Source organism: Oncorhynchus kisutch, linkage group LG3 (assembly GCF_002021735.2).
Source record: "Oncorhynchus kisutch isolate 150728-3 linkage group LG3, Okis_V2, whole genome shotgun sequence".
NCBI classification, from domain to species: domain Eukaryota; kingdom Metazoa; phylum Chordata; class Actinopteri; order Salmoniformes; family Salmonidae; genus Oncorhynchus; species Oncorhynchus kisutch.
Window position 1 is genome coordinate 70,508,454 of NC_034176.2, and position 24,681 is coordinate 70,533,134.

At 44.0% G+C, this 24,681-nt stretch overlaps 1 protein-coding gene across 1 annotated transcript in view; it reads right to left on the reverse strand.

Moving 5' to 3' along the window:
* Window positions 1-7: 7 nt before the first annotated feature.
* LOC109888420 (leucine-rich repeat-containing G-protein coupled receptor 4-like) overlaps window positions 8-24,681 on the reverse strand; it is a 29,297-nt gene continuing 4,623 nt past the window's right edge. The window contains exons 2-18 of the mRNA XM_020479599.2: window positions 18,738-18,809; window positions 15,509-15,580; window positions 12,564-12,635; window positions 10,714-10,929; window positions 9,527-9,598; window positions 8,767-8,835; window positions 7,665-7,736; window positions 6,385-6,456; window positions 6,059-6,127; window positions 5,807-5,878; window positions 5,633-5,698; window positions 5,433-5,504; window positions 5,163-5,234; window positions 4,889-5,014; window positions 4,636-4,721; window positions 4,465-4,518; window positions 8-4,373 (exon numbers count right to left, since the gene is read on the reverse strand). Coding sequence (XP_020335188.1) covers window positions 3,025-4,373; window positions 4,465-4,518; window positions 4,636-4,721; window positions 4,889-5,014; window positions 5,163-5,234; window positions 5,433-5,504; window positions 5,633-5,698; window positions 5,807-5,878; window positions 6,059-6,127; window positions 6,385-6,456; window positions 7,665-7,736; window positions 8,767-8,835; window positions 9,527-9,598; window positions 10,714-10,929; window positions 12,564-12,635; window positions 15,509-15,580; window positions 18,738-18,809 — 2,683 coding nt within the window. The 3' untranslated portion in view covers window positions 8-3,024. The remainder of the gene's footprint in view (window positions 4,374-4,464; window positions 4,519-4,635; window positions 4,722-4,888; window positions 5,015-5,162; window positions 5,235-5,432; window positions 5,505-5,632; window positions 5,699-5,806; window positions 5,879-6,058; window positions 6,128-6,384; window positions 6,457-7,664; window positions 7,737-8,766; window positions 8,836-9,526; window positions 9,599-10,713; window positions 10,930-12,563; window positions 12,636-15,508; window positions 15,581-18,737; window positions 18,810-24,681) is intronic.

The window sequence follows — 24,681 nt, forward strand, 5'->3', positions numbered from 1 at the left end:
AAGTCTATCCCAGGTTTCTAGGGTGCCCAATCATACTCATATTCCCAGCTGTAAACTGGTTATAATGCAAGTTAAGTAAACCACTACCCTTGATGTGGCCTGTTCACTAGTGGGGGCCTTATAAAACCCCACCATTGTTTAACATGGGAAACAGACAGTGGACAGGGGTAAACACAGAGATGAATACACAGGTGGAGCAGCTCTCGTGTGCCTCATGCTACCCTACCCACAGAACATTATCACTATGAGGTCAACAAACAGTTGATGCTGTGACACTTGAATGAACAAAAGTGGGAATGAACAAAAGCTGCTGGGTATTAATGTAACAAAGCCTAATTAAGGCCAAAAGAGGATACAGCAATATGCTTAATGTGTTTGGCCCAGTGGGAGGTGTGGGGAGGGTTGGAATGTCCCATTCCCCCTGGGGGTGCATCGCTGGGAGGTGAAATGTTTGGTCAAGCCACGTCCATTGCCAAACAGGGTGTGAGAGGTAAGGCTGCTCCTGTTGGTTTCTGAGGTCCACTGCCAACCACCTACCTTCATCCACATGACACATTTAAACAAACACATAATTGTCAAACTTGGTGTAGATTTGACATGTCATATTCAAATCAATAGTTCATGTGCACTTGTCCACTTCCAGTAAGCCCCATCGTGATGTTGTTACACCCCTCGCAAGGTTTGTATGTGTTAAAGGAACAGGGGCAGGTGACATGGACACCATCAACAGGGTTATTTTTTAACCCATAATGCATTCAAACCTTTCCACACACCAGTCAGAGGAGCCAATTGGGAGAGGTGTCAGTGCCCTGATGCACTGTGGACCAATTATAGCGATGATGATTTCAACAGCACCCTTGAGTAGCACTATGGTCAGTCAGTCAGACAGAACCTAACACTGTAGGCAAAGAAAAACACTCCCGATAAGTCCTGATGAGGCCAACTTAACTGTGTGTCAGTGTGGGGCAAATAAATGATACGAATGAGTGAGAATGTCTGTCAGAAATCTTGTACATAAAACATTTTTTTTAAGCAACTGGTTTTATATATTTTGGTTTACAAAAATCACAGTATACAGTACATACTGTACATTCCTCCCACAATTGGCATCAACTAAAGGCGTGACTTAAATTCAGTGGTGCTGTACAACCAGATGTATTTACAAACAAAGCCTACAGTTCAAACCAAAATAACAATAGCATAAGAACACACACCTTACAAAGCACTGCTGGTAGCCACTAAAGTACAAGAGGTAGCTTCCATGGTTAGACAATGCATCCCATTCTTGATTATTGGTTTTTCTATCAAAAATAATTTACATATGGATAAACAGACAGCAATACACACCAATTTGGAATTTGCACGTAAGGGCTTCAAACATCTCCTATACAATCTGGACAGTTGGTTGGGGATAAAATTACACTCAGTCAAAACATTGACAAATCCATACAAAAATAAGAAACTTTGTGATATAATTTCAAAAAGCCAATGAACTTCATAATGTGGACACATTAACAAAATGTTGAGGGGAGTCCAGGCTTCCCTACATTGCCTAATTTCCTGAGCGCTCACATGAAATACACATGTGGATACAGGCTCCTAGGGTGTGGTGCAGGCCCCATACGCAAAGTCATGCTCGTGCACATCAAACAGATATTCCCCTACAGTCACACGTGATCCAATAAAATGTTTCATAGTGAAACATTATCTACATATGTTGTTATTATATCATAATATATACCATGATATCCATTACACTGCTGAGCTGTGGGATTGTATGCATATTGATCAAAATGAATGGGTTGTGAGCACCAATGATGTCGATAAAATGTTGAAAAAATATTTATATATATTTTACTACAACGCGAACTGTCTCAGAACAATCCAGAAATGAAGGCCTTTGTGTGGCACCAACAATCAGCGCCAGAGGCTTAGCTTGCACTTGGTACATGCTGCACTCACCTTTCAAAGCCAACTTCCTGGCACCTGAAATAACCTTGTCCATGGCCCAGACATTCTGCTCCTCTTTAAGCAATAAATTAGAACGATTCTGGGGGTAAAGCACAGTTCAACTACATTATTTTCAGTCCAAGAGACAAAACAAACAAAGTTATAAAAGTCTCCACAACATCCTGGGAAGACTGTTGATAAAACAGTGCTCTCTTCCATTCCCATGGGACATCCAAGACTTTATCACTCATAGCGAGGAAGAATTGTTGACACTTATTGTCAAAGATAATAAACATTTAAGTCATTGGACTTGTACTCTTGAGGAATGAATACAGGGCATGTGAAGATGCATGAACAGATTCAGACTGTAGATTCAGTTGGCTCACAAAGGGAGGGCTGAAAATGCAGCTGTCAGATTATATTTAACACATTGTCAGTACCCCTTAATTTAAAGCCGCTTCCATACAATTCTCCTTTCAGTTACTTTACATTCTCATATGAAAAACAACCCTAGAATGAGGATTATGATTACATTTGCTACATATACAAATGAATAGCGATTATGGCAAGGCTTTAAAATCGACAGACCAGGGAATAACAATAAAATTAAACATATAGCTAGCTACAGGCAGAACCTACAAAAAGATGGCACATAGATGCTTGCCTTAGCAAGAGACGTGACAGATCAATTCAGGCTTGTAACATCTTGATAATGAGTTTGCTCTAAAACAAGAAGCAGGCACTGGTGGCAAGGTTTCCTCTTTTGTTACATATTTGACAGACAGTTTGGTGTTATCACACACAGGAATCAGTTGTAAATCCTGAAGGGCAAAACAAGGGTTGGCCAAAAGTCTCTGGTCTCAGAGAAGTCTCATTTAATGCCAGATTCCCTTTTTGTGACAGTTGAGTCTGTTTCACACAGTGATTAAAGAAGTGCTCCCTGAATGATTTGTGTGCAGGGACCCACATGCACATGTTTTGTTGTTTATCAAAAACCTTTACTTTTTGTTATAGTGTCACAGACACAGACACACACACAGACACACACAGACACACACACAGTTGAAGAGTTTCTCAGTCTTTGATGCGAGGTATGTTGTATGCGTAGTGGACCAGAGGGAGCCCTCGGCTCTGGCAGAAGCAGGCTCGTCCACAGGCCTGCACCTGGTCTGAACTGTCGGACACAAACGAGTCCCCCTCGTCAGCGTACTCTGACTGGGCAGAGAGGGTGCCGCTGTCTGCCCAGTATCCCGCCGTACGCTGGCCCGCTGCCGCACCGGCTGAGAGGGTAGGGCAGCTGTGGGACTTCACCAAGTGTCTGCAGACTGATGTTGAGGAGGAAGAGGTCCTGGCGTGTAGAGCCACCTGGCAGCGCTCACACATGCCTGTTTCCCCACAGAGCTGGGAGTACACCCCACAGTCATAGCTCAGCCGTGTGGAGGAGTCTCCATCCCCATCCACAACCCCAGAGCCCCCTGCACAATGCCCAGCCTTCATCCCCCGGGCCACAGCTCCATGGCCCCGCAGCCGCAGCCAGTCCTCCCGGAAGGCGGGGCTGAAGAAAACGTAGAGCACAGGGTTAAGGCATGCCGGTAGGGGGAAGAAAATGAGCGTGACGGACTTGGCGATCTCAGGGCCCCCTGCGGTGCCAGACCTGGCCAGTAGAGGGGCGAAGGAGAAGGCTGCCACAGGACAGAAGAAGATGCAGTTGGTGAATATGAGCCATGCCACATGGCGTACGGCCCCTGCCTGCTCCTGGTCTGCCAGCTCCACCCTGCCCAAGCCACAGTACAGCTGGGTGTACACTGCTGCTGTGAACAGGTAGGCCAGAGCGTTGAGCAGCACCAGGGCCACAGTGACCCCCAGTGCAGGGCCCTCACCGCCAGAGAAGGGTAAACAGAGAGGGGAGGCTGAAGGGTCGCTGGTACTGAAGAGGGGCAGGCAGGCTGCTGCAGCCGCCAGGAGTCCCAGGAGAGCAGCCGCCAGGGTGAAGCGTCTGTCCCCGAACCCCCTCTCGCTGCTCCTCCTGGGCGAGATGGCCTTCCCCAGGAGCGCCCTCACCGCCACGCTGCGCTCCACAGCCGCCAGGGGCAACAGCAGCACCGCCCACTCGGAGGAGAACACTGCAAGGGCCCCTGTCGCCCGGCAGCCCAGCCCCGTCTCCCACCAGACCCCAAACTCAGCGAAGGAGCCCCAGGTGGCAGCATCCAGGACAGTGAGCACCCCCACATAGACCCCAGTTAGCAGGTTGGTGAGGGCCAGGAGGCCAACCAGCAGCCTGGCAGGGGAGAGGGCCAAGGCCCGGCGGGAGAAGGTGGCTGCCAGCACCAGAGTGTTGAAGATCAGGGCCACCAGGCAGATGAACCACACAGTCAGACGGATCATCCAGCTGCCCAGGAGGTGCTCACAGGGCTTGAAGGCTCCTGGAGGAGAGAGACAGACTTCAGTTAGTAGGAGATGTGACGATGTACACAATTCAATGCTGTAGATGACAATAAAGTGACTGTGGTTTACCTGGAGAGGGAGAGCAGTGCATTACCATCGATATCCTCTCCACATCTTCTCCACCTAGAACACAAAGATGATTTAGCTAATCACTTTCAATAAACTTTTTATCTCTCCTCTGAATAATACTTGTTTATGTCAAGAGTGGTCTAATGACCAATCATGACTGACATAATTTACCTGTAACCTTCTTGATGTTCTCATCAGTTGAAGAATCACATCCCACAAATGCACAGCACTGGTAAGCATAGGGAACTGATACTGACCTGTAGACCACAATAGGACCATTATCATTCAAAGTGTTGCATGACCCCAACCTCACAGTTGGACTTAAGTTTAGTTACTGTAAGTGAATTGGGTTTGGCACTACAGTGAGTTCACATCTAGTTCAGGACAGTGTGAGGTCATTTGGATGAATTACTGGGATTCTGACCTGAGTTTGGGGAGGCTCTTTGCAGTAAATACATTTTTCATCTGCAGGTTTCCTGTGAGTTTCAGTTGGTTCAGGGAACTCAATCCAGTTGTTGGAATGCTGGTCAGCGAGTTTAAGCTCAGGTCTCTAAAACAAACAGGACATATTAGCATACATACATTCCTGGAACACCCTACTAGCATATGTACACATTTGTTTAAACAGTAATGTATTTGTTATCATGACTTGTATGAGAACGGATTTAGTTTTTACCACAGTACAGTGTCCTACTCACAGGTTTGTTAGCACCGTCAAATAGAGGAAAGCATCTCTGTGGATGGTTTTCATTTCATTTCTACTCAGGTCCCTGTAGTAAAGAAAATTACTTAATGATGTGTTCAGAATGAGGGCAGCAAATTAAGCATGCTTTTTTAAATTAGCCTCTGGCATGAGCTAGTGAAAGCAGAACTGAGTTAATTTCCAATGAGATCTACTTAGGCCCTTCACCTTTAAGCCTACTATAGGCTGCAAGTGTGTGTGTGTGTGTGTGTGTGTGTGTACTCACAGCAAGCGCAGGGCAGACAGGCCCTGGAATGTGTCCCTGTCGATTTGCTGGATGTGGTTGTGCTGCAGGCTTCTATAATTAGGGCAGAACACAGAATATACACTCAGGAAAAGGTAGAAGGTGGGGGTCATCTTGAGTGTAATGTTTAAAAATGTGTTTGTGCTCTTGCTCACATTCCCAACAATATATACAATACTCACATTTCCTGCAACTTTAGACAGCCCTGGAAGGAAGGCAGCTCCTCAATCTCATTGTAGGACAGGTCTCTGATGGGCAAAAGGATGAAATAATATAATCTGGAATGTCACCAGCATTTATGTGAAACATATTAATAAGGTAGGATAAGGGTGAGAGGTGAGGTTGGGGATACTTACAGAGTCCGCAGCACCTTGAGATCCTCACAGAGCTCAACCGGTATGGCAGCAATCTTTGTGCCTGTCAAAGTACTGAGAAAGAAACACACTGATTTAATTACCACTGACAAACTGTCTCACATAACCTCAAACGAGGCAGAAAAAAAGCTAATCACTCACAATCTGTCTAACACAAACACATTCATTCTAACATTGTTGGTCAGTGTCAGTTGTGTATGTTGATGTAAAGCATCTGCTGTATTGTGTACTCACAGACTCTCCAGGTTGTTAGTCCCAGTGAGACAGGGAAACTCCTGCATCATACTGGCTCCACGAAGCATCCTGAAACACATACCTCACAGGGTTAGAATACAATAGGTATGACACACCAGAGACAAACTTTATGCTGAATAACTGTCCACTTGTAACATTAGATTATGGTATGAAATAAGCACCAGCATTATTCAGTGTACTGTATCACATGGTGATTAAATACACTTTTATTGTATATCAGTTAATTCAGAGATTCTTACCACACTATGAATACAATGTTCAGAGTACCAGACTTGGTTTTCTAACAGATATGGACAGGGACTTACAGGGAGTGCAGGTCAGACAGGTTCTGGAAGGCTGAAGTTCCCACAAATGACAGGGGGTTGTCATACAGGTGGCTGGGGAGGATAAGAGAAGAGGACACTCTGACAATAAACGTATTTACTATGAGAGAATGGCACCATCTTCTGGACAAGTATCTTCTAGGCCCATGGTTAGTCACTATATTACCAGCGTGGTGCTGTCAGTCAGTCACTATATTACAAGCTTGGTGCTGTCAGTCAGTCACTATATTACCAGCTTGCTGCTGTCAGTCAGTCACTAAATTACCAGCTTGGTGCTGTCAGTCAGTCACTATATTACCAGCGTGGTGCTGTCAGTCAGTCACTATATTACCAGCGTGGTGCTGTCAGTCAGTCCAGTCAGTCACTATATTACCAGCGTGGTGCTGTCAGTCAGTCCAGTCAGTCACTATATTACCAGCGTGGTGCTGTCAGTCAGTCCAGTCACTATATTACCAGCTTGCTGCTGTCAGTCAGTCACTATATTACCAGCTTGCTGCTGTCAGTCAGTCACTATATTACAAGCGTGGTGCTGTCAGTCAGTCAGTCACTATATTACCAGCTTGCTGCTGTCAGTCAGTCACTATATTACCAGCTTGGTGCAGTCAGTCAGTCAGTCACTATATTACCAGCTTGCTGCTGTCAGTCAGTCACTATATTACCAGCGTGGTGCTGTCAGTCAGTCAGTCACTATATTACCAGCTTGCTGCTGTCAGTCAGTCACTATATTACCAGCGTGGTGCTGTCAGTCAGTCACTATATTACCAGCGTGGTGCTGTCAGTCAGTCACTATATTACCAGCTTGCTGCTGTCAGTCAGTCACTATATTACCAGCTTGGTGCAGTCAGTCAGTCAGTCACTATATTACCAGCTTGGTGCAGTCAGTCAGTCACTATATTACCAGCTTGGTGCAGTCAGTCAGTCAGTCACTATATTACCAGCTTGCTGCTGTCAGTCAGTCACTATATTACCAGCTTGCTGCTGGTGTGTTTCCCAACTCCTGTCCTGGACTACCCCCAACAGTACACATATTTTGTAGCCCCGGACAAGCAGACCTGATTCAACTGGTCAACTAATGATCAAACACTCAATGAGTTGAATCAGGTGAGTTTGTCTGGAGCTACAACCAAAATGTGTGCTGTTGGGTGTACTGGAGGACTGGAGTTGGGGAACACTGTGCTAGTACATGAATGTGTGAAGGCTTAAGATTCTATTCTATAGTATTTGTTGACAGTCGGACTGGCTTTGAAGTATGGTGGTCTTACATGGTGCGGAGCAAAGGGTTCTTGTGGAAGGCTCCCTCAGGTACGGCTGCTATGTCGTTGCTGTGAAATCCACTGGAGGAAAGTGAAAATATACACCATGAAAATTATTCTTACCACAATCTTTGGGATGAAGGTGGAATATTAAATATGCAACGATACATTTGCAAGAGCTGAACGAGAAGAACGAGATACAAATTGTGATTAGGAAAACATATGGGTCCCAAATTAAGTAAACTGTTATAGTTGCCAATATGTAAATGACGACTAATTCTGTACACATGTGTGCTACAGCTTCCTGATTTCTGCACTTAATGTGGCTAATTCTAGTTTTCACCATTAGATGGCATCTTTCAATCTAATGTGTGTCAATTATTTGACTGAAGGTCAAATAATTACTAATGGCTAATTAATCTATACTGCTCTCATAAAAAAATGGTAAATTCCATATATGTTTAATATTGTTTTTCCATCAGAAATATGAAAGGACACCATCTGGAGAACAGTTTTGACTGTCCACATGAAACGTTGTGAAGTCATGATCTATTGTTCAGGATGTCCCAGTGACACTGTGAAAACAAAGGCCAGGTAATGTACCTAATGTGCCTGCATCTTTTATCTAGTATGTCCCTTATATCCATCACAAGTTCAAGGGATCAAGAAACCATTGTACAGGAACATTAAGACAGCCTCTCTCTCTACTACAGCGCTGACAGACAGGAGAGGAGAGCAACAAAGGTAAGGAAAACAGATAGAGGAGTGTATTCTTGGGGGCACTAGTCAGACCCCATCATTAATCTCCCAGCTCCCCCTGCCAAGGTTCACAGCTCCACCGAGACACATCAACAGCTCACATTTCTACAAAAACACTGCAGCCTGCACGCAACCAGAAAATGATATCACCTCTAGGCCACATGCCGCTTACTGACTAAACAACCTAATCACTCAAAGTTGACGTTTCAGATTTAAAAAATCTCACTAAGGGAATCTGTGTACGCATGTGCATCCCTGTGTGTGTGTGTGTGTCGGTATCGGGGTGTGTGTGCTTCCATTTGTGACTGTGTGTCTGTGTGTGTGCATGTGTTTGTCATGGGACAGTACTCACAGCTCCTTCAGTTTGGGCAGTGCCTGGATTGCTTCTGGGAAGGTCATCAGGTTGTTGAAGTTAAGATCCCTGAGGGGCCAAAAGGAGCAGGGAGTTTCATAATCATTACACCACACACCACAGCACACTCAATCATACTGTAACCATTCACTAGCAGTGCTGTGCAAACATACGGTCACCTTAACGATAGTAAAATATTGATCTTCCAGTTTCAGGCACTACACTATAAAACATTATCTTGAAGGGATATCCAGTGTTCACGAATAGCCAAGTGTACTGTAGTTCCCATGACAGACTGGAGTACTCACGTATAAGGTAGGCTCCTATAGTAAGTAAGACAATTCTCTTTATGCTTTATCAGTGTCAACGTTGTGAGTGAGTGTGACACTGCAAAAATAATTGTAACAGCCATGGTACGTCTAATATGGCTGCTGTTAAACCATAGGTCAGAATGCCTCTGTCCTCTCCGGACTAAAGATGTTGTGTCACTGTTCAGGCTGGCGACGCAGGAGGAAGCGAACAATGGGAGGGTAGTGCAGATAGCCATCACGGACTCTGCTCCATTTATCCTGGAGCAATTACAGGAGGAAGTGGACACACTGACGTCCCGGCTGCTCTGGGTGTGTGGGTGGGTGTGTGTGTGTGTGGGGGGGCTCATACACACTGACGTCCCGGCTGCTCTGGGTGTGTGTGTGTGGGTGTGTGGGGGGGTGAGTGGCTCATACACACAAACTCATTAACAGTATTCAAATGTACTTACAGCGTCTCTAGGTTCTCTAGCCCTGTGAAGCAGCTCTCCCCAATCTCCTTAATTCTGTTATTATGCAGATGCCTGGAAGATAAAGGATATATTTATATTCCATTCCCGGCTCCAAATAGACTTCACTGTTGCAGACGAGCCAAAACGGACATTGAACAACAGAAGGAACATGTATAGGATATCTAGTCTATGTGATTGAACATGCAGGGAGGTTTTAATAGGAGTCCGTCTGGGTTTTTAAGCAGGATATAATATAGCTATTCTTAGTGACATACAACACACATAAAACAAAATGCTCAATCTGCCACATGGCATCCCATCCTTTGTGGATGAACAACACAGCACTTTTCACATCTACCACACTCCCTGCCTGATAGTAAGACCCAATTCAATCTATTCATAAGGTAAATGTCCTCTGCAGCTATCACCAGAGACCACAGTGATTGGTAAGTCAGGTATCATTGTGAGTGCTGGTGTGTCGAAGCCTGATGGATTCAAGGTATTTTCTTCCTGTTTATTCTTGCCAGCCACTAGAGACACAGCTCTGTCCTATTTCCCTCCAACTGGGCCCTGCAGCAATAGCATTTTTATTGTGTGTGTGTGTGCGTGCATGCGTTTGTGTGCATGTGTGTGCGTGCACATGTGTGCATGGGTGCATTTGTGTTTGAAGTGATGGCTTCATACAGTATGTTGATATATTTAACTAAGAATTTCATTTGACTTGGAGAGGAATGGATTTGAACATCTGCAATGTTTGAATGGTAGAGAAATGTAATCCGATGGTTTGTTCCTTTGACACTGTTTAAAAATAACTGTCTTTCATAATAAAAGTGGAGATTGTTCTATTACCCATGATTCTACATTTTCTTCTTCCAACAGATGTAAATCTCCACCAAAAATATCTCATATCTGTGCTATATCTGAATCTACAGTATACTACCATTGAGTTGAACCCCCCAAACTCTCCCATATGGGAAGGAGCACAGAACAGATCCAGAACAGGGTTTAAATACGATCTTGAGTTTACTGAGCTTGCCTGACACAATGGAACCAATAGAATAATCACAAGGAGTCCAAACCCTGCCCCTCTTGCACTCCAGAGAGGCTAGAGCAAACGCTAAATGTATTTGAAAGATTCAAATAGTATTTGAACCCAGGTCTGGAATAGATAGATCTGCAGCACTCACAGCACCACCAGACTGGAGAGGTTGGCAAAGGCATTGTTGGGGATGTGGGTGATGCGGTTGAGTGCCAGGGTGAGAGCCTGCAGGTTAGCCTGGTGTCTCATGGGGCCCACTGGGACCTCAGTCAGGCTGTTGTCATCCAGCCAGAGGTGGCGGAGCTGCTGCAGGCCCTCAAAGCTATCCTCAGGCACCGTCGTGATGTGGTTGGCATCCAGACGTCTGCAGAGGGGGGGGGGGGAGAGATTTTAGAAACCTTTATCTTACTAGTTATGTCACACAAATGTGTGAATCCTGTCATACATTCACCACCATGAACATTCTCATGTTGAGGACATCTCATATTGATACAGCACATAACGAGACAGAGAGAGAGACAGAGAGAGAATCAAGGGCCATGTAAGGAATGGTATTTATGAGGTATTTCTATTGCCTCAGTAGAAAAACATTACACTATGGTCTTCCATTTTTAACAGCTTTCCATTGCCCTTACTCTTATCAACTGCAAATATTTGAATGAGCCATTGAATAGCTTACTACATTATAACGTATGTATAGTAAGTATGGTGTTTTATAAAAAATTGAATTTAATTATTCTAAATATTCTGCATTTATTTCTAACTATTTAGACTGTTCTGGTGAGAACTACAAACAAAAGGTTTTAAATAGCTTTGTTCTACAATCAAGGTTCCTACTAGTTTTGTATTTGGCTGGTGCTGCACATTCTGTTCCTCATTCATGAAACCTGCTCCTTAATGCTGATATCACAACATTAACTCTAAGTGTCCCTCTCCTCTTCCCTCGTTCTCTTTCCACCTTCATGACTCCATATCTCTCTCTCCCTCTACCTTCCCTACGAGTCTGTGTTGGAAGAAGAAAGGCACGATGATTGACATCTAACTCTCAAAAGCATTATACAAACCCAGCTAGGCTCTGCCAAAACATATTACTTCAGCTACAGACCTTAACTCCTAAGAGAGAAAAGACTTGTGCAAAAAAAGAGAAGGAAAAAAAGAGAGGGAAAACGTGGGACTGAGGGAAAGGATCTGGAGAGGTGATAAATGGCAGAAAGCAGGATTTTCAGCACGCCCCGGACCAGGCTTCCAGCTGGAACTCATCCTACACTATTCACAGTCAGAGTCAAAAGAGGCACAGGGAAACAAAGATGGAGTAATGCTCAGTCATAGTCCCTCGGAGAGTGACATGCAGTAGTCATAGAGAGTCACTAAGTTAAAGTCAAATGAAAGAGACGCTGAGGAGCTGGGGATTTGGAAACCAGTGAAGGGTTCTACGCGGACCATTTTTACAAGGAGCACTCGTGCGCGCCTAAGTTGAAAAATGTAGGTGGACACAAAGACATTTAGGAGCACAATGAAAAATATTTGAGGTATTAAAGCTAGAATCCTTCATTTTTCTAGGCACATTGGTGACTAAATTCAAATTCCAGGTCGCACAGCAATAATTAAAATGGCCGCACTGTAGAGCCCTGCAGTGTCTGGGAAACATAACAACCCACACACATCCCTTTCAAACCCATACAGGCAAAAACCAATCACATAAATAAATAGATGATGTCTCACTGCTGGTAAATGCAACGTGGTGGGGGGTAAAGACAGCATGGTAACAAGATGGTGCTGTGTGAGCTGTGTAAAGGTTAGTGCAATGATGCAGGCCAGTCTAGAGGAAGCGAATAGGTCAATTGGATTGTAGAGTGAATGCTTCCCATTGTAAATGTCATGATTAAGCTTACGATGTCCATTTGAGGAGTTTTGACATTTCAAGTCTCTAAAAGGTGTGTGTGTATGTGTGTGCATAGTCATGTAATTCCAGATGGGTGAAGAGATAGGGGGACTCACAGAGACTGTAGAGAGTAGAGGTTCTTTATAGCTGTACTTGGAACAGTCTTCAGCTGGTTATTCTGCAACATCCTGAGGGAGAGAACACAGTTTTATAACCTGAACTGTGGTCACACCAACATGCCTCCTCGTTACAATTTCTGCACAACCAAATCAAATCAAATTTTATTGGTCACATACAAATATTTAGCAGATGTTATTGTGGGTGTAGTGACATGCTTGTGTTCCTAGCTCCAACAGTGCAGTAATATCTAACAATTCATAACAATACACGCATCTAAAAGTAAAAGTACACAATTAAGAAATATATAAATATTAGGACGAATAATGTTGGAGTGGCATTGACTAAAATACAGTAGAATAGAATACAGTATTTACATATGAAATGAATAAGCAGTATCTAAACATGATTAAAGTGACTAGTGTTCCATTATTAAAGTGACCAGTGATTCCATGTCTATGCAACAGCCTCTAAGGTGCAGGGTTGAGAAGCCGGCTAGGTGGTAGCCGGCTAGTGATGCAACCAGCAGTCACGTGGTGTGTACGAGAATGAGAAGATCAGCTATGTATCAAGTTAAAGTGTGAACACAGTATGAAAATGTATGCACTAACTACTAGTAAGTCGCTCTGAATAAGAGCATCTGCAAAATGACAAATGTAAATGAACACTGAAGGACTACAAAGTGTTGCAGTCTCAGCCTCCTATCTCTGTGAAGAGTCAAAGTCATTGACTCTAACTAGCACCTCAGGCTTTGTTTCATAAGCTTGTGTATGGGTTCAGGGTGAAGTAGAGTGTACAGCATGCATTAAGGTATGGGGAGGGGAGGATGTGTGTGTCTCTGAGCATAGCCCATATCAAAAAATACTATAGTAGGAATAGTATAGCATTTCCATGACAGACTGACCAGGTAAATCCAGTTAAGTTAGTGTAGTGTTTTTGCGAACTTTACTCACTGTATTGTTTAAAAATATATATTTTTTTAATTTTACCCCCTTTTTTCGCCCCAATTTCATGGTATCCAATTGTTTTTAGCAGTTACTATCTTGTCTCATCGCTACAACTCCCGTACAGGTTTGGGACAGAGGAAGGTCGAGAGTCATGTGTCCTCCGAAACACAACCCAACCAAGCTGCACTGCTTCTTAACACAGCGCACATCCAACCCGGAAGCCAGCTGCACCAATGTGTCGGAGGAAACACAGTGCCCCTAACGACCTGGTGCACTGCGCCCAGCCCACCACAGGAGTCGCTAGCGCGCGATTAGACAAGGATATCCCTACCGGTCAAACCCTCCATAACCCGGACGACGCTAGGCCCCATGGACCGGCCGGCTGCGACAGAGCCTGGGCTCGAACCCAGAGTCTCTGGTGGCACAGCTAGCGCTGCGATGCAGTGCCTTAGACCACTGCGCCACCCGGGAGGCCCTCACTGTATTGTTTTTGCAGACTTAACACTACACTCCAAAAATGCAGATTACCGTTTGTTATGAAAATTTGATATCGGCCCTAATTAATCGGCCATTCCGATTAATCGGTCGACCTCTATTATCTATGACATAGAAGTGGGGGGCTTTCTCTTTGACAAAACGTAAGAGACAAATACTAAAAGAGCAAATTTACAATAACCTGTAGGTGGGTAGGACTGGGGTCTGAACGGAAGGTTCAGAGCTTCTGCTCTTTTCTATAACCATAGGGAATATAATACACTTAGTGTACAGAGCATTATGAACACCTTCCTAATATTGACTTGCACCCCCTTTTGCCCTCAGAACAGACACAATTTGTCGAGGCATGGACGCTACAAGGTGTCGAAAGCATTCCACAGGGATGCTGACTCCAATGCTTCTCACAGTTGTGTCAAGTTGGCTGGATGTCCTTCGAGTGGTGGACCATTCTTGATACATACGGAAACTATTGAGTGTGAAAAACCCAGCTGCATTGCAAATCTTGACACACTCAAACCAGTGCGCCTGGCACCTACTACCATAACCAGTTCAAAATACACTTCAAATCTTTCGTCTTGCCCATTCACCCTCTGAATAGCTCACATACACGATCCATGTCTCAATTGTCTCAAGGCTTTAACATCATTATTTAACCTGTCTCCCCTCCACTTCATCTACACTGATTGAAGTGGATTTAACAAGTGACATCTATAAGGGATCCTAACTTAACTGGATTTACCTGGTCAGTCTATGTCATGGAAATGTTTTGTCCACAGTGTAAATGGTCTAACCTTGACATGTATGTTTCTCACTTACAGGTGGCACAAGTTGGGATATGGGGAGGGGAATGGGCAGGGTATATGCAAATGAAATACTGTAATATTTATTATAGTAAAAAAAGTTTGGGCGGACTAACATTTCATGAGTATTTACTATAGTATTCTACAAAATTATATACTACTAGTACAACACACAATCAAGGGATACTACAATGTGTAGTATAGAATTCTACAGTATACTACATAATTATATAGTAAGTACTGTAGTATTCCATAGTAAAATAGTATTTTTTATGTGGGATGTGAGTACTTGACCATGTAGTGATGAGCGTTTGTATCTGTCTGTGGATCCTAGTATCTAATGGACACAAATGTGGTTATGGTGACTATCTCCCTTCCTCTCTACTATCAGTAGTCTCTGTCGTCAAAGCAGGCTAGGGCCCAGGGGAACAGGCCCTCTGGTTTCCTGCTTCTTCACACACGTCACATGGCCACCGCTCGTTGGGAAGGAAGTGAACACCTCTGTTTTATTTACAGGTGTGTGTGTGCGTGTGAATGTCTGTGTGTTTGATTTTGTGTGGGTTGTGCCCGAGCACTCACCAGTACTGGTCTTTGACCCCTTGGCTCAATGTACAGTCACAGAACATACAGGTATTATATGAGTGTTTGTCTATGTGTGCGTGTTGTAAGTGTGTGTGTAGGACCAATGAGCGGCACACTTACAGGACTTTGAGCTGATGTAGTCCAGACAGAGCGTCAGGGTGGATGAATGAGAGGTCATTTCCTGCCAGTCGTCTGAGGTAGAGAGAGAGACGAATAGAGAGAACAAGAGAGAGAGGAAGAGGGAGAGAAAAAGATTCAGAATTGCATCGGAAGCTAAACGAGGATTCGTACAGTAATCTATATGTTGTTGGTACAACTTTCAAAGCTCTCAATTTAACAGCTTCACTTTGAAATGTTAATACATACAAGATGGAAAGTCATCGACCAAAATACAAATGAAAACACCTCACAGGTTCCAGTTTGTGTTATCAGGCATAGCATAGCATAACATAATGCCTGGGGTGCCAGAGAGACGTGTCAGTGCGACGGCATGTTGTCAATTCACCAGACACTCTGGGGAGAGAGTGGACACATTAGGACTGGGCCTGGGTTTCCCCTCCTGGGCCTGGTCTACCTCCCCTTCCCTTCCCTTCCAGCCAGGGTATCAGGAAGAACTGGCAGTGTGAATAATCATGTGGGGGCGGGATGTCAGGGACTCATAGTTCCACCAAATCTGGCCTGGGAGATTAGCACCAGATTTATCACCCTTTGCAACTTGAGCTGGGTGGCATTAGATTCCCCTGCAGCCAATAGCTGCTGGGTGTGAGCCTGAGAGCCTGGGGAATCTGAGTAACAACTCCCACTATGCCCTAATACAACCCCACAACGCACCCCCTTACTGGGGCCTACTCGGGGACACACTTCCAGGGATGTCGAACACAGTTGGTCCATCATATAACAACCAGACAGCATCATATGACAGGGTCTCTTGTCTAAACACACAAACACTAGTGGCAGACTTCCACTGTGATCCAATGGCAGACCATGTTAAAAATCACATATTTGTTGTGGTTGACAAACATGGTTAGGATTGAAAGGCTATATACTGGTACATGCTCTACAACTTGACTTGGCTTTGGCTCAAACCAAATGATTGCCTTCCAGTGGTGGATTCCAAAGGACACGCTTCACCATCAAACACCCAAATCAATTTGGCTTCTCATGTGTCTTTGTCAACTATTCATTTCACAGCATTTTCATTGTTTCTCAGCAGTAAATTAACTGTAGTCAAATGGGACAGTTTCATGCACATAAATCAAGCCTACTCCTTGACTCAATTGCACTAAGTTTGCGGCAACTGCAACTACTGACAATTATTTATTATTAATCTGGGACTCAAGTAACACATCTTCAGGTTTGAAAGCAGAGTAGGATTTATGTGCAAATTGGTTAGTGTGTCTGCCAGATTTATAAGATACTGTAAACTTTACGTCCACAGCCTTGGAGCTGGTCAACGCCCACATATCTATGGCCCAGCCACCACACGCAGGCCTGCTAACAAATTGCTAGGACATCCTTCACATTTCAGGGTGAAGAACCTCCCCACCCATTCCCTTTCTCTCAACAAATTCAGAACACGTCCCCCTAGGCTTTGATGAAGGCAGAAGAATGTGCTAAGCCTTGTTGAGGAAAGACTAAGTCCTTCCCTTCTGTAGCACCACTCCCACAACCATTCTATTTCACTAAGAAACTCACTGGTAGACAACATGCACTTTAACATCAGAAGGTGAAGATATTTGGAACACACACTCAGGGAGACAAATGTGTGCAGAGACACAGACAAATACACAAGCACTCAAACACAAATTGAAGGGGATGACTCCCCTACATCTATTTATCTGTCAGCATGGTAGCTAGGCTGTGTTGTGCTTTGTTCAGGATGGGAGGTGTGTATGAAGGAGGGTTGCGTGACTATCAGAGAGGGAATGTTTCTCTCTGGGCATGTCCCCCTCTCTCTCAGTCAGCCCTCAGGGCTGGAGCTGTGGTTCAGTGACACACCACCACCCCGGGCTACAGAGCCATCCGCTCAGTTCACTCAATGAAACATTATGATTTGTTTCGAGGATAAGGCTAAACAAACACAAATTAAAAACTAAAGACAGCTGTCAACAAAAAAAGCATTCCAAAGCATGAATATAATTGCTAGGCCCTACAGTGCTGCTCAGTAGGGCTGGGCGGTATCCCGATTTTCATACAGAGATACCGTTTCTGTACCATACCGGCAGTGCACACAATGGGAGCTCATTCAAACAAAAGGAAACTAGTTTTTTGTTTAGTTTTTTTGGGGCACAGAACAATTTAGGCAACAGGGATCCTGATCCAGGAGGGAAATTATTGTCTCTGCTGTGACCAAAAAGCTTGATCTTGACATTTAGCAAGCAAGTTAGAAAAACAAATGCGTAGCTGGGGCCCTCAGCCTGATATAATTGATTTTGGCACATCTTAGATTTCTTAGTTATACTTAAAAGCAGTGGCGTAGCACACACCCCATTTTTGAAAATGCACGCACCCCAGTATTGAAAATGATACTGTAAGTATTTCGAAAAATACCCCGGTATACGGTATCTCCCAAGCCTACTGCTCAGCTACAGAGCAGGATGGAACCTAGAGAACTGGTTTCACTAAGTATATTTGACACTGGGCAGAGACCCCCGTCCCTGCCTGAAAGGTAATGTTGAGTGGTAGAGTGCAGCGAGGGTGCGTTTTTAGCCAGGTTGTCATGGAAACCATTGTTTTGCCTTCTTCTTTCCTGCCTGGCATTCCTCCACTTACAATGCGATGAAAAGTAAATTGCCCTTTGACAAAGCAGATGAAGTAGGCCTAGTGTTAGGAAAAGAAGGGAGTGAAGACTGGTCCGAGATGATAGACACAGACAGGCTAAAATAACATGGGCACAGAAGCAGAATAATGTTAGCTGGTCATTTTGCATTCTCAGGGTTACATGTTACCTGATATCAGGTAGACAGATCTTATCCTTACTTCCAGCTCTGAACCAGACAGAGGGGTATTTCAAGAGTAAAAAAAATGACAAAGATTAGATATGCTCATTGAATGGGTCCCAGAACTGAAACATGCGGTTGCCACCCTGCAAATTCTCAAAGAAAACACAATGAAAGAAAGTGAAATATCTCACATACATGTTCTCTGGAATCATACGTAGCCTATAGTCATGGTACAGTGGCATGACTCTTTGGTGTTAGAGAAACTACAGGGTTCTTTATATCTTGTTGAGCAACTTGATGATCAAACACATAATACAACTGGGCTGTTGTGGTTGAAAACCACTGATTATCATATGCTTGTGACAACAACTGTAGCGGGTAATGTACAAGAAAAGATGAATACTCACAGTTCTTCTAGATAGGGGAAGGTCTTGAAGACAAAAGCCGGGAGCTCTGTGATGTTATTCATGCTGATGTCACTGTGGAACCAAACAACAAGTGTCATGAGTGGATCAGTATTTCTCTCAGGTTAGAAAAAGAACACAGTCAGGATTCCAATTAAAATCTCAAACAATCAAGGTGGATTTATACTCCTAAAGATGCAACAACAGAGAATTGCAGAAATAGTATATAATGTTTGATGCCATGGTAGTGTGTAACAAATGTATCTTTTTGGGGGGGAAACTATTAAGTAACTGCTCAGAAGCATGCTTTCAATACGGTTACATTGGTTTTCATGTCATGTAGATTGGTAGAGGGAAAGTATGGTCATCTTCCCCAGCAGTATAATGATTCATTTGGGCCAAAACAGGTCCCCAGCAGTACTGTAAACCCTTGAAAAAACCCTCCTCGTATTGCCCAGGGGATGTTCACTTTTCCAACTCACTGCAGAGAAAGACAGGCATGTAGCAGCACGACAGCTATGCAGACAGCACTCACGTTTCTTCCCCACCTGACTAATTCAGTATGTGACTTACATATAGTTGAAGTCGGAAGTTTACTTACACTTGGGTTGGCGTCATTAAAACTCTTTTTTCAACCACTCCACAAATGTCTTGTTAGCAAACTACAGTTTGGCAAGTTGGTTAAGACATCTACTTTGTGCATGACACAAGTAATTTTTCCAACAATTGTTTGCAAACAGATTATTTCACTGTATCACAATTCCAGTGGGTCAGAAGTTTACATACACTAAGTTTACTGTGCCTTTAAACAGCTTGGAAAATTCCAGAAAATTATGTCATGGCTACATAAGCTTTGGATAGGCTAATTGACATCATTTGAGGCAATTGGAGGTGTACCTGTGGATGTATTTCAAGCCCTAACTTCAAACTCAGTGCCTCTTTGCTTGACCTCATGGGAAAATCAAAAGAATTCAGCCAAGACCTCAGAAAAATACATTGTAGACCTCCACAAGTCTGGTTCATCCTTGGGAGCAATTTCCAAACGCCTGAAGGTACCACGTTCATCTGTACAAACAATAGTATGCAAGTATAAACACCATGGGACCACGCAGCCATCCTACTGCTCAGGAAGGAGATGCGTTCTGTCTCCGAGAGATTAATGCACATCAATCCCAGAACAACAGCAAAGGACCTTGTGAAGATGCTGGAGGAAACAGTACAAAAGTATCTATATCCACAGTAAAACGAGTCCTATATCGACATAACCTGAAAGGTCGCTCAGCAAGGAAGAAGCCACTGCTCCAAAACCACCATAAAAAAAGCTAGACTATGGTTTGCAACTGCACATGGGGACAAAGATCGTACTTTTTGGAGGAATGTCCTCTGGTCTGATGAAACAAAAATATAACTTTTTGGCCATAATGACCATCGTTATGTTTGGAGGAAAAAGGGGGAGGCTTGGAAGCCGTAGAACACCATCCCAACTGTGAAGCACGGCGGTAGCAGCATCATGTTGTGGGGGTGCTTTGCTGCAGGAGGGACTGGTGCACTTCACAAAATAGATGGCATCATGAGGCAGGACAATTATGTGGATATATTGAAGCAACATCTCAAGACATCAGACAGGAACTTAAACGCTTGGTCACAAATGGGTCTTCCAAATGGACAATGACCCCAAGCATACTTCCAAAGTTGTGGCAAAATGGCTTAAGGACAACAATGTCAAGGTATTGGAGTGGCCATCACAAAGCCCTGACCCCAATCCTATAGAAAATGTGTGGGCAGAACTGAAAAAGTGAGTGCGAGCAAGGAGGCCTACAAACCTGACTCAGTTACACCAGCACTGTCAGGAGGAATGGGCCAAAATTCACTGGGCCAAAACTTATTGTGAGAAGCTTGTGGAAGGCTACCCGAAACATTTGACCCAAGTTAAACTGTCACATCCTGACCATAGAGAGTCCTTATTTTCTATGGTAGAGGGCGTGACTGGGGGGTTAGTCTAGTTTATTATTTCTATGTGGGGTTCTAGGTTTGTTTTTCTATGTTGGTGATTGTGTATGATTCCAATTAGAGGCAGCTGGTAATCGTTGTCTCTAATTGGGGATCATATTTAAGTAGCTGTTTTTCCCACCTGTGTTTATGGGATATTATTTTGAGTTAGTGCACGTAGCATCTCTGTAGTCACGGTTCGTCGTTAGTTTATTGTTTATTTGTCTTTATTTGTTATAAAGTGAAACTAAGTAATGTAGAACTCAACATCCGCTGCGCCTTGGTCCGACATTTATTCTAGCAAACGTGACATAAACAATTTAAAGGCAATGCTACCAAATACTAATTAAGTGTATGTAAACTTCTGACCCACTGGGAATGTGATGAAAGAAATAAAAGCTGAAATAAAATCACTCTACTATTATTCTGACATTTCACATTCTTAAAATAAAGTGATGATCCTAACTGACCTAAAACAGGGAATTTTTACTCAGATTAAATGTCAGTTATTATGAAAAACTGAGTTTAAATGTATTTGGCTAAGGTTTATGTAAACTTCCGACTTATACTATGTAATACATAGAGAGTAACCATGGGCAAAATTGTGATCGAATCCAACTGAAGTTCTAGGAATTGAGAGATTGTTATATCGGCAGGTTTAGTAAAGATTGTAAACTGATTGTAGAAGGATCCTAAAGCAGCCAACAGATTAAGGCACATCCAACTTCCAATAAAAATTACACAGGCTATAGTATAAAAGGACTGGTATGGTATGACACTATAAAAATGATATGACACCATAGCCATTCCCTTGTGTTCAACAACTCAACAGAGAGTACCTTTTAACTTTGGGCCACTCTCATCTTGATTAGGAATCCTTTCATCGGTTTCAAAGAGGAGCCCATAGACACCAGCTGTTAGAGTTGAAGCACAACAGGACTGAAAAAACATCCTGCTTTTGATAATGAAGCGAACCCCCCCAAAAAGGGTCCATCTTGAATTTCACTACCAGCCGTCCCCAAAGTCTTGCATGTGTGTGCATGTAGGACTTTGGATCCTTAAAGGATAATATCGCCCACCACACTCCCACCCCCCATGTTTCTAACTACAAAGGCCCCCAACAGAAGCCCTCATCGTCCCTGCCATCTATCTTTCCCATCTCCAGGTTACCTAGCTTATCCAATTTCCTTCTAGGCTCTGTACAATGGAGCTTCCACCTTGATCCACCCCCCTCTTTATCCCCCCCCCCCCCCCCCCCCCCCCCCCTACAGACTCTCCTTGGGGCGTTGTGTGGCCACTATTTGGAATGCTTTCCCGGTGGTCCCTCCTTTGGATACATTCTGTCTTGCTGACAGCACCCCTACACCTGCACCCTGTAACCATCTTCCACAGGCTGTTGGCTGCCATGGTCAAGAGTGCAGGCAGCCACAGGGACAGGATGAAAGGGTGGTCTGTGTATGCTGTCACCCTCCCAGCTGCTTTAGTCATCAGGGGACCTGCCTATCCTACATAGAAATACAGCTGTGATACATATAGAAAAAAACAGCACTCCCACTGTTCTGAGTGTATGAAATGCCAACATGACATCAAATAATGCAAAGTTGTCACTTTGGGCTCATAGCAGCCTTGGTGGGAAACCGAAAGAATCACATTTCCAGCAAGAGTTGCCCAAAGGTTTCACTTCTCAAGCAAGATTTCCCTACATTTAAAAAAAGAGATCGGCGACAAAGACATCCTTCAAAACACTAATCACATCCAACAGAGGAAAGTATGGGGAGCAGGCAGCAGAGGCTGTTGTCAAGTCTCAACAGAGCACCTCCCTGGGAATTCACTGCCAATCCAAGTAAATAGAGACATACAGATCATCTTTACTCAGAAACAAATGTCAGCTAAAAGACACGATACCTTTCCTAAATCACTTTTGGGGTCAACGACAAAATCTACACCTTTTAAACAATTAAAAAAATAAGCAATAATTCATCATCTCTGCTATGATGCAAGATGAGAATAAATATATTATCTCAGCATTATCTCAAAGCCAACCACAACCTCTCCATGGTAAGAGGGTCAAAAAGAGGTCCACCCTGTTCAAGTCTCTGGCAAGTGAGAAATTATACTTGTTACTTAGTGGCTTATTGTGTGGTCTCTGATGGTTGGATCATGGTTTTAGAAAGGTTTGTGGTCATAAGCACATCCTTAAAGAATTTGGTGCTGGGCTAATAAAGAAGGCCTACACACTGTTTATGCCCCCAATTCACTGACAACGTTTGGATCCAAAACGGATCTTGGTCAGAATGATTTTAACCTGAGCTCAGCATTAGCTTCCCCCTCACAATTACACAGTCCACTGGTGTTTGTCCACAGACCAGACAAGGAGCTCAGCAAAGCCACACAACAACCACAGAGCTCCACATTACAGACAGATAAATATACATGGAAAGATTGCCAAGCAGTGCAAAGGCAGACCAAAAAGAGATTCAAATTAAAGCGACTCCAAAACCAAGGCGTGTATATGTGGTATGTGTGTGGGCGGATCAGACACTGGCTGGCATGGAGCCATGAGAGGGAGGGGAAGCTACCGTGCCAAGAACAGCAAGGATTGACAGACAGGACAACGGCAGATAACTAAGATAGAGATTTGGGGGAAAAGGTTACTATGTCCTTCCTTTGAAGATCTTTGGGCACAGAAGGTGGCAAGTGTAAAAAGTATCTGATGTAGTCTCTGCAAGGGCTTTGCTTCAAGGAGGCATAGCCTTAGTTCAGATGCACCATGAATCCCAAGGTGATCTTCAAAAGGAGGACAACTTCACTTCTTCAATACCTTTTGGCAGTGTTTATTTAGCCGGCTAATGTCATCTGAATGAAAATCGATATCCTGCCGGTAGATCATTTGTTGAGGTAGAGAAGCCAAACCGGGCACCAACCCAACCACCTGCTACCATTGACTACCTCAGAAGTAAAGCAAACTCAGTCATGTTTTGGCTTTTTAGCCCCCTGGTCCCTTGACAGCAGAGTTGTGGGAAAAAATGCAGGTAACGGGTAACTATTTTCTCAGCCGGCTGTTTCTTATTGATTAGAGAGGAGGTGAAGGTGGTGAGAATTGAGGAAGATGGCTGAGGTTCCCTGGCTGCCATGCTGGAAAGGAACAAGGGCACTTTGTATACACAGACGGGCAGAGTGTTCCACCATGGGAGTGCAGAGAAGGTCAAGCATTTACCACATGGGTCCTAGGGGAGACTGATTCACTGTAGCTAGAGTGCAAACAACCAGCCGGCAATGCAAACATGTCAGCCCTAAAACAGTGAGAGACAGAGAGGGAGAGAAGTGATTGATATTGGTATGGGAGTTGTTGTCATTGTAAACGTATTGTTATTTTGCTATTCAAATGTATGTTTTTTTATACCAATTTACAACATTGAATTGAACCAAGAGAAAAAGAGATTGACAGAGAATGTGATGATGAGAGAGCTGGAGAGGACTACGGAAAAATAGGATGAAAATTAGGAAGATAAGTGATCATAAGTAAAAGAGAGTGTGAGTTGTGTGAGGGAGAGAGAGAAAGAGATAGAGCAAGGGGGGGGGGGGGGGGGGGGTAAACATTCAACCATCTAGCAGTCATCCTGTTTGGGAGCGGAAACCAGTGACTAGCTCCTTTCACCTCTGCTGACCATGAACAAAAGTATCATTCAGCTTAAGATGGATCGAGGGCACCAATGGCGAGTGAGCTAGCTGGACCAGTGAGTGAAAGGGCATTAGTCCCCCTATCCCCTCCCTCCCCTAAACTTGTGCTTGTTCACACTATGAAAGGACTTCAATTGAGATGAGATGTGAGAAGTGACCCCCTCCTACCCCAAACCCTCATGCCCCCCCGCATGCACACATGAGAGCGAGAGTGCACACACAGTCACCAAGCCCTCAAGAGACTGAGATGTTCTTTCGTCACTCGTATCTGTCAGAG